The sequence below is a fragment of the Eucyclogobius newberryi genome, unplaced genomic scaffold (assembly GCF_026437365.1).
Source record: "Eucyclogobius newberryi isolate DKJ021-1_F unplaced genomic scaffold, fEucNew1.0.hap1 SCAF_16, whole genome shotgun sequence".
Lineage (NCBI taxonomy): Eukaryota > Metazoa > Chordata > Actinopteri > Gobiiformes > Gobiidae > Eucyclogobius > Eucyclogobius newberryi.
This window is the reverse complement of record NW_027315790.1, coordinates 21,161,555-21,179,838: the sequence shown is the minus strand read 5'-3', so window position 1 is coordinate 21,179,838 and position 18,284 is coordinate 21,161,555. Positions and strand designations below refer to the sequence as shown.

Here is an 18,284-nt window from a genome sequence, read left to right as displayed (position 1 = left end):
CATTTCCTGTGTTTTTGTCAAGCCATGTTTCAGTTAAAAACATAAAATCAAGATTATAAGAAGAAATCAAATTATTAATTAAGAGAGATTTGTTACATAAGGATCTGACATTTAGCACAGCAAGTTTCAGACTAGTTTCAGTGAGACTGGGCTTTATCTTTTCACAGGGAATATGAATCACATTTCTCAGATTGGGCCTGACTCGCATTTTGTTTTTCCATCTGTGTGGTGATGTGACTACAGAAATAGCACTAGGGGGGGCTCTTTTTACATAGGGCCCCGGGTTGGTTTGATTTTTAATGTGACAATAAGTCCCGGCAATGCTGAGACCCAGTGCATCCTAGCTATGGGAGATACCTGGTGAAAGGCGAGGTTGGATGGGTGGTGGGGCTTTTGTAGCCAAGGAGAGTTTGGGACCAGGTGAGAGGAGAGGGGGGATGGGTGGTGGGGCTTTTGTTGGTGTAGTCGGCTTGTGTGACATAGCCCTTGCTATATTGGGCGTGAGTAGAGCCATCTTAATGCCTGATTTGATCAGACTTTCAAAATGGCTGGGAAGGCCCATGGGTGAGAGTGGAGATGAGAAGGAGAATGATGAATCTTTAGTGGGAGTAGATGTTGCAGGGGGAACCCAGGGCTGGTGTGAAGGCAGGGGCGATGACAGGGATGTTGTTGGGCTTGTCACAGATGGATCCAAGGCCTTTGAAGATTGTTCCTTTGCTGGAGGCGGTGGAGGTGAATGTGGAGCAGCTGGAGCTGAATCCTTTGCTGGTGGTGGTGGAGCAGCAGCTGCTGATGAATCCTTTGGTGGAGGCTGAGGTTGTGGTGCTTTTGATGTTGAAACATTGGCTCGGTCTCTGGCTGATGGAGCAGGAATTCTTCTCTCATTCCTCTCTTCTCTAACTATCTGCTCAGGACCCTGTCCAGGCCCAGTCCAATGCCTCAGAGCGTGGAGCAGGTTCTCTGTCAGCACCCTCACTCCACCTCTGCATAGGTGGGGGCCATTTCTCTTAAACAGGTCCTCTCGTTTCCAGAATAGATAGAAGTTCTCAATGTAGTGTAGTCCTCTCGGGGCACACTCTTTGGACAGCCATGTGTTAAGCTGAAGAAGCCGGCTAAACTTGTTTATCCTCCTGTCGATGTTTGGAAGAGGTCCACTTATGAATGTTTTGATTTCCATTTTATCAAGCACGTGGAATAACTTTAAGAAGTCTTTTTTCAAAACTTCAGTCTGTTCCCGCCGCATGTCCACTGCACCCACGTGCACAATCAGCTGTTTAGCTCCTCCATGCTTAGCCATAATATTTGGAAGGAGTGACGTTATCTCAGAAACAGTGGCGCTTGGAAAAGAATGTGTGTTTATCTTTTCATGCGTCACGTGACTTATCGCGCCGTCCCCAACTAAAACAATCTGCGTGACCTTGGCTCCTGGCACAGATCCTCCTCGCTGTATTTTGGCCACGTCATCTTTCCTTTTTTCATTTAATTCCATCTCTGAAAGTGGTAAAAATCTGTTGGTGAGCTGTATTTTAGGTGACTTCACGTTATCTTTGTATCGTTTAGGCTTTGCTCCAAGTTTGTTCCAAGAAACAGCCTGGTCTTTCTGTTTTTTAGACAGTTTTGGAAACGACACAGTCACTGCGGTTTAGGTTGAAAGTAGCAGTTTTTCTTGTAAAAAGTGTGCTCTTCTTACCGTCGGTTGACACAGGAATGGTATCGTGAAGAACTTTTTCAGATTCCAAAACAAATATCCGTGTTTTCAGCTCATTAATTTCTTGTTGATATTTCCGACAGCGTTCACAGTCTTTCTCCCTTCTTCTCCCGGACATGTCGCTGGCGTCAGATATGTCGTTAAAACTGAAAAAATGTTCTTAAAATCCTTGGTTTACTTGAAAAAGTCTAAAGCAAAAATGTTTGGAAGACAAAAACTGATTAAAAAGCAAAATAAATAAGGAAAGCAGCGATAGCAAGCGGAGCGAGCAAAAAAGTGTGTGCACTCTCTCTTAAGCCATTCTAGTACTATTATTATTAGCGCAACGGAGCGCATTGCATCTCTCGTCTCCCGTAGATTTCTGTCCACTTCTGCGTCAGCTCGAACTGTCTTTCTCCGTCTTCATTTTGCCCCGTACACTGAGGGAACTATGTTGTGATAGATCCATGCGCTTAGGCACGCGGAAACGTGGGGACGAGCCTGACGCGGCTGCAGGTGAGCAGTAGCTGCGTTTTAAGTTTGATACGTGGCAGGACAAATGATTTATCCACGCCACGAGGAAATATGATGAAAAATTTGCTGAAAAAAATCGTCCATACCACCTTTAACTGATGAGTTGAGTCACTAAAACGCATCATGTGAGGGAAGTATGTGGACAGGAATGAAGAATTAGTCAACTGCCCATATCATCAGAGTTTCTCTTTACTAAATTATGTTATTAGACATGCTTTAGAAAGATTTGACATGTCTTTGTAAAGGGTTTATATTACATTATGAGTGTACGCAAACTTTTTAGCCTTAGAATTTACAGTTTAACATTTTACATGTGTGAGGGAATAGGTCAGGAAATAGAAAAGAAACCTGAAATGTTTTGTTTATTTATTTTTTCAACCAGGTCTTTAGCTTTGATTACAGCACACATTTGCTGTGCCATAGTTTCAATGAGCTTCTGCGATATTAAAATATTTATTTCCATCCAGTGTTTTCAAACTGACCCTGTATTGATGATGTGAGAGAGTGACCACTGCACAAAGCCTTCTCCAGCTCAAACACTGTCACTGGGGTTCAGATCTGTAGTACATTAGTTTCTGCTTCTCCTTATATGTTTTCTCTGCTTGATGTCAATGAATTACGCTTCTCAAACACACTGACATCTTTTCCATGACCACGGTATTTGTCTTTCCACATGGTTGTTTCAGAAATGAGACGCCGCTCACTGCATCAGTTTGGTTTAAATGCTGTTCTGCAGCTGAAAGATCATCACCTGCAGCAGTTTTCCAGTAGGAGGCTCAGACCTACTGCATTTGCTTAGTTGAATCCAAGTGTCTACTTTTTTCATTCAGGCAGTATATAACAGCAAACACATTTTAAAACATCTAAACTTTTGAGAAAATAAAAAAATATATACTTTTAAAAGCACATTTTTTGGATATATTTTGTTATTCTTTGTTTTTGTTCAAACCAATGACCATTCATATTTTTTTTGATTAATTCTAGAAGTGAGCACTAATAGAGACCATTAGTACCATTTGGAAATAGAAAACACTGTAGTAAATATAACAACTGAACCATTCTTTGTGGAGTAAAGCTTACAGTATTACACAGAAGTCAGCAGTAACTGTGGTGGAATGTGTTTAATTGGGGTGAAGACATTTGGCTCTGTGTGTGTTTGTAGAGTTGTAGAGTGGAGAATTTGAATAGTGAGAGGATTTCTGTAATTGGGCACTTAACACGCTCATCCTGCAGTGCTTGTGTGTGTCATAGCAGCAGGATGTCGGAGGAACCAGGGAAAGAGTGGCTCTCGTGATATAGTAGGGAATCCTGTTCCACTGCATTAAAGCAGGAGGGTAAAGGATAATACAATTAGAACTTATATACACTATTATTTGCTTCCTCTTGAGTGACAAATGAATTGAGTGAATTTGGACGCTGAGCCACAAGCTGAGCAGAAGAGATGGCCTGGTTACGTTAACATACGTATTGTGTAAGAAGTAAAGTAATGTTGACATAGTTTGCAAACATTTTGCAACCTTTGTGCCTTGTCTACATTATTGTTCAAAGCTCTGTGGTCCCTATGTTTTTCTTTTCTTAACCAGTTTCAGCGTGGCAGATGCACTGACCAGTTTTGCAGTGTTTACTTGTCAGAACTATTTCCCCTCAATTTGAAATTCTGATTGCAATCCACATTTGCAAACCACCGACAGATGCTCACGCTAGTTCTCTAGCATGACTAGCTGGCTAAAAAACAGATTAGTCTACCACATTTGCTCTCATTGTCCCACAATCGTAGCTAGAGTCAACATTGTAATACATTTTAACACATTTGTACACATTGCACTTTTAATTCAGGCATTGCCCTCTCTTATTTTGCACTTTTGGCTTTAATGATATAGATTATGTCTATTTTGAAGTAAAAGACACCTGTGGCATATGCAAGTGAGCATCTAAGTGGGAGGAGCTATCAAGTAAAGCAGCGCTGTCTGTGCAGAACCTCATTAGTCCGATTGGAGATGACCTTAGCACTGCTTTATTCTCTCCTTGGAAACGTGCCTGAATCTGCCACTTCTCCAGTTTAACCACGTTTCTGCCAAAGTTGTGACGCTATAAAATGTTTGGTTAAAAAATCTAAATCAAAAATCGATTAGAATGCAAATACTGAAAATCACAGATAAGATTGGACAGGACTGAAATTGTGAAACATGTATAGACATGGTTGCATCTGGAAGGGCATCTGGTGTACAACTGAAACGATTATTAAACATGTGATTACCTGGGAAATGGCAAAAGGAAGTGCATTACTGTATAGGGATTGCCGCGCTTAGCCATTATTCCCAAATGTGCAAATGTGCAAATAGAGCTTAAAATAGGCCTTACTAAAAGTATTCAACCTCTTTACAGCATTGCACAAATGCATTCACAAGTTAGACCCGAGCGCCTTTTCATTCTGCTTCACTTTCTTGCTTTTCTTCTCTGACCCAGTTTCTTGGAAAGCAGATATTTTCAAATTTATTAGTGAATGTGAGAGCTCACTTATTCCCCGTGCTTCCTTCCCGCCTCTTGTTCTGTTTGCTGCTGCGGCTGCTACTGCTGCTTGGGCTCTCACAATGCCACTGGGCCTCGAGGCTACCATTAGCTGACCATCATTAAAGACACCAATTTAAAACATACCCTGTAAATATCATGCCCTATTTTCTCCTGTAAATTGGTGCTATTCAGGAGCTCAGACCTGCAATTTAACCCACCTTTTTTGTGAAGTGTGGAATGTATGTTTGCTTTGAAATCATATGTTTTAATAATTTCAAAACAAGAAAATTGTAGACTATTTTGAGGAAAATAATGATAAAAAAGTGAATAATATCAGATTCTATTCTCAATTTTTCCAAGCATCGTTCAACATATACTATAGTAAAATGCCTGTGTTATTCTATAACCAGAGAAAGATGGACAGAGAGCAGAATGAAGCGATGATGTCCCTGTTCCAATGATTGCAACCTGAATCTAGGTACGTAGTATAGAAGAATAATAGTATAGAATATACAAAATCATACATTATTGCACATTAAGATAAAAGCTGAATTGAGAATACATTCCCTAAAGAACATAGTTTAATGAAATACAAGATTTAAAAATACGTATGCAAGTCTGACATTGGTGCATGATACAATTGGTATGGAAAGGGAAAAACTAATTAAAACGTTTGCCAAATACACAGATTCTGTCAAAATGATTTGGCATTTAAATTCTTTGCAAGTATCGCACTGAGATCAGGCTCCATTATAAGACTTCTTTTGTGATTCTAACAACAAGAGTGTAATGTGACAGCAAAGCCTGTCAAGTCCAAATGGGAACATTTCAGTGAAAAGTCAGAGACTAATGGAGGGGCTGATCCTGTGGGTGAACACTTCATGTGCTTGTCTGAGTAAATGTGCAAAATGTGCACTGTTGCTAAAAGAACCAAGTCTGAAGAGCTATCATAAACATGTGCAATGTAGTGAAAGTATTTCTATGGGTTTCAGCTTCCTGTTTAGAGGGGACATTTTGAGAATGTTTGACCATTCATGGTTTAACATTTTGTGACTGAAATGCTGGGAGTGCTCACCCAGATCAAAGAAAAAGCAGGTCCAATTTGCCCTGATGAAGACAGTGTTGTGAAGCACATCAGTGTTAATAAAGCCTTGGACCTTTTATAATATATTGGTTTCTAGACATTGCATATTTAGTTACGAATTATTAAAAAAGGCCACTGTGCTCATTTTTCATCACTCGGAAACCCATATAAAACCCTGTTTCTGCTTTTGGAATGTATATCATTTTATTTATAGGACTGGACCGATATTATGAATCAAGAAAATTACATTCAGACTAAATTTGAAAATAGACACATTTTATAGACCAAATGTGATGACTATGGCGGGCGACATGTTTAGGACTGTGTAAAACTGTTTGTATGTGTCTTGTTTCTGTTCTGTGCTCCTTTTATGTAGTTTAAAAAAACTTAAACTAAAAAGTTTGATGTTATTATTTATCATTGTAGGAAAAGGTTCAGTTGTAGTCATCTGGATACTGTTTTAGAAAAACAAAATGTTACGACTCATCCAAGAGTCCTTCTCAATCTGTGGATCTAGTCTGAGAACTCAGACATTTATCCTACTCTGAGTAGGCCCCGCCCACGGGGCGGAACCTGCTGATAATAATCTGTTTACAGTTTCGCTTGAAACTAATCTTCTTTGTATCAGCCCTGTAATCGGCTATCAACCCTCTATTGTTCGCTGACTGCAGCTCCCTCATCACTGTGTACCTGATTAGCATCTGAATGACCAGCCCCGCCCCATGGCTTCAAAACACTATTGTATTCAACCGGTAAGTCAAACCTTAAGCCTCCAGTCCTGTTTAAAGAGAAATTCTCTTTTTTAACAAAAATGGCCTCCTTAACTCCTCCTTCAAACCATCTCTTCTCTCTGCTTATTATTCATCATTATTATGTTGCTGTATGAGTCTTAAAACTGCACAGCTAAATGGTCACTGCCGTAAGTCTTATCTTACCTCTAACGCAGTGCACTGAGTAAACCACAGTTGTGAAGATATTAAGTGTCAAATAAAATCGATTGAGTGAAACATTTCATGATTTCCTTATGCTTTTGTATTCATTGTTTTAACCTGACTTGTATCCTTTGCTCTTCTGCTCACCTTTTGTGTCATCCTTTTATCTCTCTTCTCTCTGCCCTCGTGCCTCTGACTGACAGGGTTATAAATTGATTTCTGGCCTGGTGTGTTCCCTCTGTCTCTCTCCAGGCATTTCCCTTATTTAGACTGCACCACTCCAGGGTATAGTCTAGACCGCAGGGCCGACTGTCAGTCAGTGGCGGCTGGCGTGGAGCAGTCTAATTCTTGGCTGACAAGCGTTCCTGACAGCATGAAGCAATGGGGCTTTTCAAACATACTTACTCTCCTCTTGTCTCTTTCTATTGCATTTTGCTTTCTCTTTCTCTCTCTCAAGCCACCAAATTATATTCTCATTTATTTATTTTTGTTCCAACGACCTTCATCCTGTCGTCACTTGGAAAAATACGAAAAACAGACACAATCGTTTTCAGAGATATGAACAGTAAATTAAATGAACCAACACCAAATGTAAAGACGGTTCTCAATATCCATATGTCGTCAAATACACACTAAAGCACATACCTCCTTTGGGCCTTGGAGCTGAAGTGTTGCGCCAGTGCTTTGAATACCGATTGGATAGTTAGTGGGTCCTGCTGCCATCTGATTGGTCAGTTTGATCCGCTTGGGAAAAGCTATCCTTTAATCATAAATGAGAGTGTGTGAGATTAGACGGAATAGCCCTTTAAGCGAATCTGGTATCACTGCTGTCCCCCGAGAAAGAGAAAGAGAGAGAAACAGAAAGAGGGACGAGGAAAAAAGAGAGAGGGAGGAGCAGACAGAGAAGTAGATGGGAGAGGAGATGAAATGCAAGACAGACAAACAGAAAGACACACGGAGCAGAGATGGAAGAGAATTTAAAACATAGTGCTTTTTTCACAGCAGTATAATGTCAGTGCTGTGCAGGATGAAATATGGATTTTCTACTGGCGAATGGTGTACTCCCACGCAGATACGAGTGTGTGTATGCGTGTGTGTGTGTGTGTTTGTGTGTGTGCGTGTGCATGGGCTGTGGGCTGTGGGCTGTGGGACGAGAGAGCAGGGCCTTGAGGTCGCACCAGGGGTCCCATTTCAGATGAAGAATAGCATCATTTCACCGTTTGGCGGTTAAGTCGGGGGCAGATATGTGATGTTAATGATGGGTTGCTTTGTCTGAACCGACAAACCCTGATCTGCACTTGTGTGTTCCAGCGTGTTTTGGAACAAAAAGTTAAAATCCTCCTTAACCTTAATTAGCATCTAGTCAAATCACTGTAACAATTTTATAAGTAGATATTTTAGAAACAAATTCTGACTAATGTGAGCCTTTTGTAAGACTTAGTGTTGTGTCATTTATTCTGAAAAGTGTTATTCAGAATGCTAGATGGGGTTACGGATACTGATTTCTGATATGGTATTTTACCTTTGCACTATTGAGGCAATGGATGTGACAATGTCTTGGCAATGGTTTGAGTTTAGAAAGTCTATAATTAAATATAAACTACAGAACGTATATTGAAAGTAGTTCTCTCCTCATTTTTAGCGCTGTAGTCTTTTATAACAACTTATTGATCAACTATAGACATGTTCTGTTTATGAGACAAATGCTCTTAAAACTATAAAGGATCCATAAGCTTAAGGGTACAATGGAAAAAGAGTATTTATTTATTTAAACAAAAAAGTCCTAGCAGATGATATTTTAATTGTAAAAAGGAGAAAAGGCTCATGATCTGCTCTAAAAACTCCAGCTTCCATGATGTTTCCTTTCTGCTGTGGACCATATAATTCCGTACAACACCAAGAAAATAATTGACTAAGACAGTATTGACCAATTAATTGACTAAGTGACTAAAGGTATACAGCCCTATAAATTATATGTCTACTTAATGTTTTAACTTTCAATGTTATGTTCAGGCAGTAATTTTGCCACTAGCGCATACTAAACCCAACACTCTGTAGACTATACCAACTGTAACGTAATTGTATTTAAGTACTATATACAACTCAGCATTTAGTGAGCTGAAATGTTCACAAAGTTTGCTCCACTTTAGCCCAGTTCTTAACCGCAGCGTACAATGTGCACTTCTTTTATGGCCGTTATCTTAGTCTGTGAAGATGAAATATTACTTTGAGGAATGAGATCAACCCTATGCATTTCGGAGTAGGTTCATTAAACATATTCAGTTTAAAAAGCAAGTTTCTTTGTCTTTAAGCTTCTTTCATCCTTTTAGAGAGGATTTGACTGCACACACACGGTTTATGGCTAAACTCTCCTTCCTCATTAGCACCTTTAGAACAGAAAGGCAGTCACACCTGAAGGGTAAAGGAATCCCCCTCTTTGAGTGTTTTGGCCAATTTAACCACCCCGCATTTATAGTTTGTTACTCAGCATCTAGCATTGTTAACTTTTGCATTATAGGCACACTAAAAACGTAGTCTATATCATTGTGGAACCAGGGATGGGCTTTCAATATTGAGTTCTCTTTTGTTTCTGCAATTTAGACTTCAATGTGCACTATCTAACTTTTCCGGTGGAGGGCCAGCCAGCTAATTGTCTCATGGACTAAATTATAGGGCAAATGCAAGACTAGTTTAATGCCATTCATCTCCATGGAGACCAGCAGGTGACTGACCCTTCCAATAGAAAAGTGAAGTTGTACCCTGTCAGTTCAAAATGGTTTACTGCAGTATAGAAGGTAATTGTTTTTTTATTGTAAATGGGCTCAATCTAGCCCTTTTGAATATAAAAAAAATACCTAAATGCATGTATGTAGTGACTCCTTACTGGTATCTACAGAATAATGATCTCAGCTGACCTATTTTGGTTGGGTTATAGGCGTTTCTTTTGGGACAGCTCACATACATTGCCCTCATAAACAATTCCACCTATTTCACACTATTCATGTTGTCATAAATATCCCATACATTTTGCATTAAGGTAGCCTGTTGAGTGAAATGCCATGGAGTCACTGGGGTCAGGGCTGGGATGGGCTGCAGGTGAAATCAGGTTTTGGGGGCGGGGCGGGTCAGAGGTCAACAGCAGAGGGAAGCTCCTGGAGAGTGTAAACGGTTTCACTGTCATGGACGTTCACGTACGTCTCGCATTTTGCATCTTCAGACGTTACATTTCATACTTTTTTGGCTCTAACATCAGAAACAATGACCAAGAAACTAAATGGACGGTAGACTTTACTGCCTGTGAGATCATGGCCAAAATGTTGTTTTAAAGATGAGTTTGTGAGTTCATAGTAACATTTTCTAACGCAAAATATATATTTCACTGCAGTCAAAATATTGTTCCACCCCTTGATGAAATCCACTCAACATTATTTTCATTGATAATATCTCTAGACGATGGTATTGGTAACACATATAAATAAAATGTTCTTCATTAACAATAAGAAAAAGCAGCAAATAAGCAATTCTTGACAACTTTGACTAAACTACCCACTAATTTTTGAACATTTACATTATTCATAATCGCTTGGGACCAGCACAAGACGTACATTGCCTTTAAAAACCCTTACGTCCTTTGCATTAAGACTTAAGTTTATTAGTCAGTGAGCCGGCACGTGGTGTGGAAACATTGACAGTTTTGCTTGCTTAGTCATTGTAATTATGCTTCTTTCCCTCCCGCCTCTGCATTGCTCTGATGACTTTTAAATCAAGCGTTCATTTGACTCTGTGATGAACGAGCGCAAATCTCTGCTCTTCTTTGTTTTTTCTGCTCTCTCCATTTCTTTCCTTGTCCTCGACCCATCCCTCAACCGCCTCAGTCCCGACTATTTGATATAATTAATTAACTTCATTAGACTAAGACTTCTGCAAATAGGTTCGGCCAAGATAAAACAATGATTGATATTTCACTTTTCTCCCACTTTTTCAACAGAGGTTAAAGTCTCTCTGATGCATATTTTTATTTGAGAATGACAGAGGACCCACCCACATCTGGTTTTATGAGAGTGGAGTATTTAAATGTTAGCGCCGCTCCGTAGAGATTCCGCAGTGTGGCATTACACTTGTCTACAGGTATTTCTATTGCTAAAATACATGCATTGACTGTGTGCGGGCTCTTGTCTCCACAGATCTGACCTGTGATTTGACCTTGTAGCGTCACCTGTTTGTCTTAACAGCATGGTGGCAGAGTGGCTGTTTGACTCCCGGGGCCACCCAGATGTCTGGTTGGGTTTCCTCTGAGCGCACGGTGGAAAAATCTAGAACTCTAGACAAAGCAATAACATCTCCCTGGAGACGAGCAGGTGGTTGGCCTTCCACCAGAAAAGATACATAATGCACCTGCTTCTACACTGCTTTTTATCATACGTTTGTTTTGCGTATACACTGTTGATTTCATTTTCCGACTCATTCATTTAGTTATTCTGAGAGAGTCAATAAATACAAGAACAAAGTAAGTATACATGTCTCTAACACAGAAAGGCCGTAGGCACATTTAACAAAGAATTGAATTGCTCGAAAAGAAGTAAACGTGTTGAACCCCGCCCTTGTCTTAAATGAAGGGACTCATTAAAGCTGTCGGGACGGTGGGCTGTGTACGGGGCCTCATCCTCTGGGCACAGTCATGCGCTCGGACATGGGGTAATCGGTGACTCTTAATTGTCCGTATGTGCTAATAGCTGCCTGTCTATGTGTGCGAGATAAGCTAATGACTAGTCTCCAGAGCCTTGCTGACCTGTGCCAGAGGAGAAAAGAGGTGAAGCGGAGGAAAAGACTCAAGTGATGAGTCTATGTTGGGAAATGTGTGTGTAATGTTCAAATATGTGTTAAATATAGGAAGTCAACCAGAAAATTATTCAAACTATGATATATTTACTCTCATGGTCATTTTGTCTCATTCTTTTCTGTAGACTCTGCTGCATCTGTTGGTCCTTGGATAGTCAGAACGATTTTTACAGCCGAAAAAACACAAGTGATTTCCTTGACTTAGGCCATAAACAAATTGAAATCCTTGTAAAAAAAATAACTGTCTCTGCTGTCTCAGAGTGAAATATCGTGTTTATCCTAAAGTTCTCTGGTGAAGTTGGTACTTTTTGCTCTACAGTCGTTGATTTGAATTATGACTTCCAATCATCTTTTCCATCAAACGTCTAGATAGTTACACTATAGGGAACCAATGCAAACTCAAGGGATGTCACTGTGATTGTATGGCGGTTGTAAGTGTTTTATAATTGTCATCATCATCTAAAAAATAATTAATTGGACTATTTGGGCTTTGCAGAGGTCTCCAATGAGAATTAACAGGATTCAAATCATGCGATTCAGCGTAGAGTAATTTTTAACAATGCATATTTGTTGACAACTCTAATAGAACTCCCCATGATGGTAGAAAAAAATATTATTATTATTATAATTTTTTCCATTCAACTGAAAATCCCTTTGGCAAATATGCTATGAGGCTAACGGTATTTAAAACTCTACATTCACTAGAAAAACTAAAAAGAAAATTACAACATTTGATAGTGTAAATATGAATGTATATGAATCAAATCCATAATGCATTTGTCTGAACATTTATCTTGTAGTTTAGTAAGACTATTCTAAACTTAAATGTGATCCATCTTCAATTTTAAGTGCTATAAACAGGTATAATCTCACAATGACAGGTTTCTTTGTTGTCTGTATGTGTGTTTGCCTTGGTATTTTCCCTAACAGACGTTCTCATTTAGACACAATTGTTATTCCTTCTATCAAAAGCAATTGTGCTGCATGGCCAGACACATTGCATAACAGAGTAGGGACTGTGATAACCGTAATTGATGTATAATGCAGTATAAAAAGGCCACAGTCTTAGAAGGCCACAGTATTAATGTAACGATGATGGGCTTCTGGCGGTATTGACAGAATTAAGTTATTTCACTGGGTCTGTGGAAAAATAAGCACTTGATGCAACAAATAATGTAAATAACCAGGCAGAAATAGTCAGGTTCATTCCTTATTTGCTTGTCTTATAGACTTGATCCCCAACATTCTCTACAGGGAAAAGGGCATAATCCAGAATCAACATCAACATATATTAGGTTATGAAGTGCCATGTCCCCAAATTCCGCAAATGTCATCCCATTCCGAAGAATTATGGGAAATGTGTAGTCCACGATACGATACAAATCCTGATACATGGATATCCCTTAAAACCGGTGTAAAACGTTGATTAAATTTATGTTTTGATTAAAATGTCCTCAGTATCAGAATGCAACTGAAAAGTCACATTTTCAGCTCCTGCAGAACTCTGTAGGTTAAGAAGTGTAGAACTAATTTATCCTGACTTTACGTTGTTTAAAAGTATCACCACTTCCATCACTGTAGAGATTTGTCAAGACATATCATGATATCGATATATTGAGTACAGCCCAAGCAAGGTGTCAGTTTAATACTATTAAAAATTACAATAATTCAATACATGCGATACATAAATTATATGGTGAGTAGGTATTACTTCTTACTTGTATTATTGTATCTGTTTAAATACGTAACCAAAATCATTATTGTCAGATGTTGACTCTTTCTCTGCATTTGTTGAAACTCCAGCAGAGCAATAGTGGCATGGCTAACTATGATCATAAAATTACATTCATCTGGAAACTCATATTTTCTACTTCCCACACCGAGCCAAAATGGTGGCAGCTTGAGTCTGTTTTTCTTGCTGCGCTGTGCACTAAGTTCATGGGCAGCATTTAGTGGAAAGCGCCTGCGTAATTTCAACCATTTATCTTGATTTTGTCTTTGATTTGTGAAAACGTCAATTATTTCTTAGTGTATTATTGAAAAATAAAGGCAGAAAGAATGCTAAGTATGTATGTTTTGCTGTTCAGTGGCAGTATAAATATCAGCTGTAATTGTCTATAATGGTTCAGATGTATTGTTTAAAGATCTGCGAGTCATTACTGTGCCCTGGTTGGTTGTGGTGTACGTCCTTTGATTGCTGTCATTATGTCTGTCAGCTTGAAGGTCTTGAATTTTTTTCTTTTTAAATGAGGTCGAGAAGCAGCCTCTACACACACACACACAAGGCAAGTTTATTTGTAGAGCACAACGTGTACACAAGGCAGTTCAAAGTGGTTCACACAACAGGAAGAAATGCATTGAAATCACAAAGACATGCACTCACACGGACCTATGGACACACATGTGCAGGTTTTTCCGGTGATGGTGGATAATTGGTTGGCAGAGCGTGGAGCAGCATCACCTCTGCTGTCCCTTTAGCCCGGCCTGCCACACTGAATAACAGGCCTTATAAAACATGAAAGCCGTAAGGATGAACACCCGGATTTCTGCTCCGCACACACAGAAGTTCAAGGACTTTAAACAGAGAGGCGGACAAATTTAAATCAAACAATAGAGGTTGAACTAACGTTGTGCCATTTGCATTTCAATCGTTAACGTTACCCATGTACCTGTGTAGGACGATGGTCTGCTTCCTATTTTGTATCCATGGAGATGTTATCACGTTGTCTGGAAAGTTCATCAGCTTGTTTATTCAATTAGTGCATATTGCTTTCCCAGTGGAAAAGCAGATATTTTTGACAAAAATCAGAGCACTACATGTTGTCTTCTTCTAATTAGACAACATTGTGTGTGAGCGGTGGTGGCGATGGTGGTCTACCCTGGCTGTGACCGTGTGACTTGTGAATACTAACAATGTGACAAAGGTTTGTGAGAGCTGAGAAGAAGCAGATTTATCCCCACTTTCTCCTTTCATTGTTAAAAAAGGTGCCAAGCTTTAATTATTGTTATGCAAGCTATACTTTTATTATTCCAATTATTAATTTGGAAATGCTGTTGAACTGAAAGTGCATTGAAGTTTGTCTCCCAATCTATTTTTTTCCCCTGATAGAAAGAGGAGCCAAGCAAAAAGCGGTGGTCCAAAACAGTTTGAAAGGCGCAGTACAAGGATATGTGCTGGTACATTTCTCTTGTCTGCTGTAGCGTCCTTGATGGGGATAATGCTAAATCCTGTCTCCCAGGGTTAGCGCTGTGTAAGCTGACTCTGCAGCCCCATGGTCCTGTGGAGTGGTACAAGTGAGCAGCGTGTCCGTCTAGCTTTGAATCAGAGGGTCACAGAAAACAAAAAATAAGCTGCTTCTAACGCTTTCTAAATGTGAAAGTATTCTCAAATACGACAGAAAAATGTACCTGCATTTGTGGAGGTACAAAGTAAGGATGTTCTCATACATCATTCATGATTTTATGGTTCTTCACCCATAGTTGCAGCCCTGATGATCAGTGTTGATCAATGAATGTAAACTGAAAAGATGAAATTGTTAAAAAGGAATGTTACATTTGATTTTTCAAAGTTGCATTCTACAATTTTTTTCCCTTAAAGGAGAAATATGCTATTTTCACAGTACTTTATAATAACTCTTTTTGTGCAAATGTTTCTATGATTTATGTGCAGATTTTTCGCTTTGCCCCAAGTCACCCTTGAAAAAAAAAGTCTCAATCTCAATTGATTCTCACCTGGGTAAATAAAAATAAAATGGTGGTACAATTGATTTCCTGTTCTATGCTAATGGTTTGAAGTGAAAATCTCCCTTCCTGAAGTTCTACACTGCATATCCTGCTCTTTGGCCTTGCTAGTGGATTAAGTGACGATAACTGAGGCACCTCTGCAAACCTAACATGTGCAAACTTAACCCATCACATATTGCCCACAGTATAATTTATGCAAATGTTGCAGCATCCTCCGCTTCCACCGTTCCACTGTAATCAATTGAAATGCCTATAGAAACTGGATAGCTGCACTTAAATGGATTCCGCGCACCAGCTGCTCTGAAAGCTTTCCAACAGTGCAGACATTTTATTTTCATGTGTTATATGTTACATGTCAAAAATATAGTTTCTAACAGAATTACAAAGTCTATTTTAGATTATGGGCAGACGTGGGAATCATTGCTCACGATGTACTCCTCCATGTGATGATGTGGACTGTATGATAATAATAATAATAATAATAATAATAATAATAATAATAATAATAATAACTTTTATTTATAAAGCGCTTTTCAGTGACCCAAAGACGCTGAACATATATAAAAAAGGGGGGGTATTTACAGACAGGGGGGGACAACACGTACAATACACATTAATATACAGATAAAATGAACAAGACAGAAGAAGTAGAGAGAAAAAGATGGGGATGTAACAGGGGGTAGAAGAGTAGGCAATGGGGTAGAGGAGGCTAGGGGTAGGGGAGGTCATAGGCTTGGGTGAAGAGGTATGTTTTTAGGCTGATACATATTTATATCTTATTAACACCAAATATGTTGTTCCTGACCAGTGCTGACCTGTGAAGTACAATTGTGTTTGTCTGTATAGGTCATCTACACAATTAAAAATTACTTCTTTTGAAGATGTTTCATGGGCAATCTGGACAAAATGATCCATCTACATAATGTAATAGTATTCAAATTGAACTTTCCATCTAACGTATTTTGGTTCGATGTTTAGTGTTGCCATAATAATTCAACCATTTCACAAATCCATGTTGTGTATATGGAAATCATAAGAATGCATGAGGACTCTGAATTTGAATTTCAAATGATTTACTACTTCATAACAATGCATACATATATTTATTCTCAAGTAAAAAGATGGCGTTATATAAATATAATCTGTCTCTCTCTGTCTTCAGGTTTTATCTACACTTGTGGTGGGACGATGAAGGGCCGAAATGGCAGTATAGAGTCTCCGGGCTTCCCCTACGGCTATCCCAACGGGGCCAACTGCACCTGGGTCATTGTGGGCGAGCGCGGCAGCAGGATCCAGCTCGTGTTCCTGTCATTCGCAATAGAGGAAGAGTATGATTTCCTGTCTCTCTACGACGGACATCCGCATCCGGCAAACTTCAGAACCAGGTATGCAAATACTCTCAGCAGTGTAATAAGAAGGTTTATAGAAGATGTTCGATGCAGAATTAGATTAGTGTTGGACAGAACCAAATGAAAACCTGTTCCATAGACTGGAATCTTCAGGTTTAAACCTTTTTAACCTGCCTCTTCTATTTCCTAAATCCCCTTTGTGTTTCAAGAAGCCAAAAGCCTGTTCCAAGAGGCTTTTGTTACCTCTCATTGTGCCATGGATTTATTGAGAGGTCAGTGGCTTCTAATACCATACGCCTGTGACTGTGTTTTTAAGCACTGCAATCAAATTATTACAGTACTTAATTTCCCTGGCCACGTTGGAGTGCACTTGTATGTATTGGATTTGTATTGGAAACTCATTGATGCTGTGAATACGGAATGTGCTGCTGCAATTAATCAATGCAGAAGAAGTCATTAAACATGGAAGGTCGCAGCATGTAATTGTCACAAACAAACGAAAATGTGTATGTGTTTTTAGCTCTATAATTTCCTGTGATTGAATAAATGCAAGAGCGAAGTTTATTGCCATAGTGTGGAACATTCAAGGTAAAGTAATACCCTCTAGTAGAAATGTTGCATAGTGTAACTTTAAGGTTTTTGAATAACATTGTGAGAGAGTATTCCTGTGCAGAGAAAAATCCCTTTTCTTTCCAAACCAGGATTTGTGTTGAGAAAGATTTAATAAATGTAAATCTACAGAGTCAGTCATGTTGATTACGTTGCAACATAATTCTGCCTTAAAGACTGACCTTTGTGGGACAATCACGGATTTTTAGTCTCCAAATGTTAGATTGAGTTAATTAAAATAACAGACGAATCAAAAATCATGTGAATAACACTTAAAAAATCAAGTAGGTTGAGCACATCTCTCCTGAATTATGTCTGGCAATAAACATTTAAATAACAATACCGGTATGTTTAGTTGCAAGGAAAACATTCAAAGTCCACAAAAGCAGAAATAACCAAGTGCCATTTTCTGAAAAAATTAAGATGGCTGAACAATCTAGATAGGAAGGACAGAAATGCTCCATGCCCCTCTTGCTTGATTAGAATTTCCTGCTTATCGGAAATAACAGGAAATTATGTCTTGCACATTGTCGCACATGGACTTGCACTGTATGTGTGTGTGTGTGTGTGTGTGTATGTGTGTGTGTCTGTGTGTGTGTGTCTGTATGTGTGTCTGTGTGCATGCAGAAGATTTGTATCCAGCACAGTTACAATCAGCTACTTGCTATAAGCCAAATTACCTCTTTCTTCCTCTCATTCTGTGCTCCTCTTGTCTTTCACACTTTGCTCAAATACAAGCGCACACGTGTACACACACACAGACACACACACACACACACACACACGCGAGCGCTGGTGGACACAGGGCAAACTGGTGATTAAAAGGTCAGCTCCATTTACAAGCAGAAAATGGTGATTATGGGTAGAGTGATTAGCATGGCTCCAACACACGTTTCCTCTGTCAGTTGTGTCCCACTGTCCTGGGTCAGCTGAAGGGGCCGGCTAATGTCAGGACCACAAGTCAAGAACGACGGGAAGGACATTTGAACCAACAC

At 39.3% G+C, this 18,284-nt stretch overlaps 1 protein-coding gene across 3 annotated transcripts in view; it reads left to right on the top strand.

Moving 5' to 3' along the window:
- The window catches only part of LOC140361954 (CUB and sushi domain-containing protein 3-like), a 408,691-nt gene that overhangs the window by 72,426 nt on the left and 317,981 nt on the right, over window positions 1-18,284 (top strand). For all 3 annotated transcript variants that reach the window (XM_072447874.1, XM_072447872.1, XM_072447871.1), the window contains exon 2: window positions 16,494-16,716. In XM_072447874.1, coding sequence (XP_072303975.1) covers window positions 16,494-16,716 — 223 coding nt within the window. The remainder of the gene's footprint in view (window positions 1-16,493; window positions 16,717-18,284) is intronic.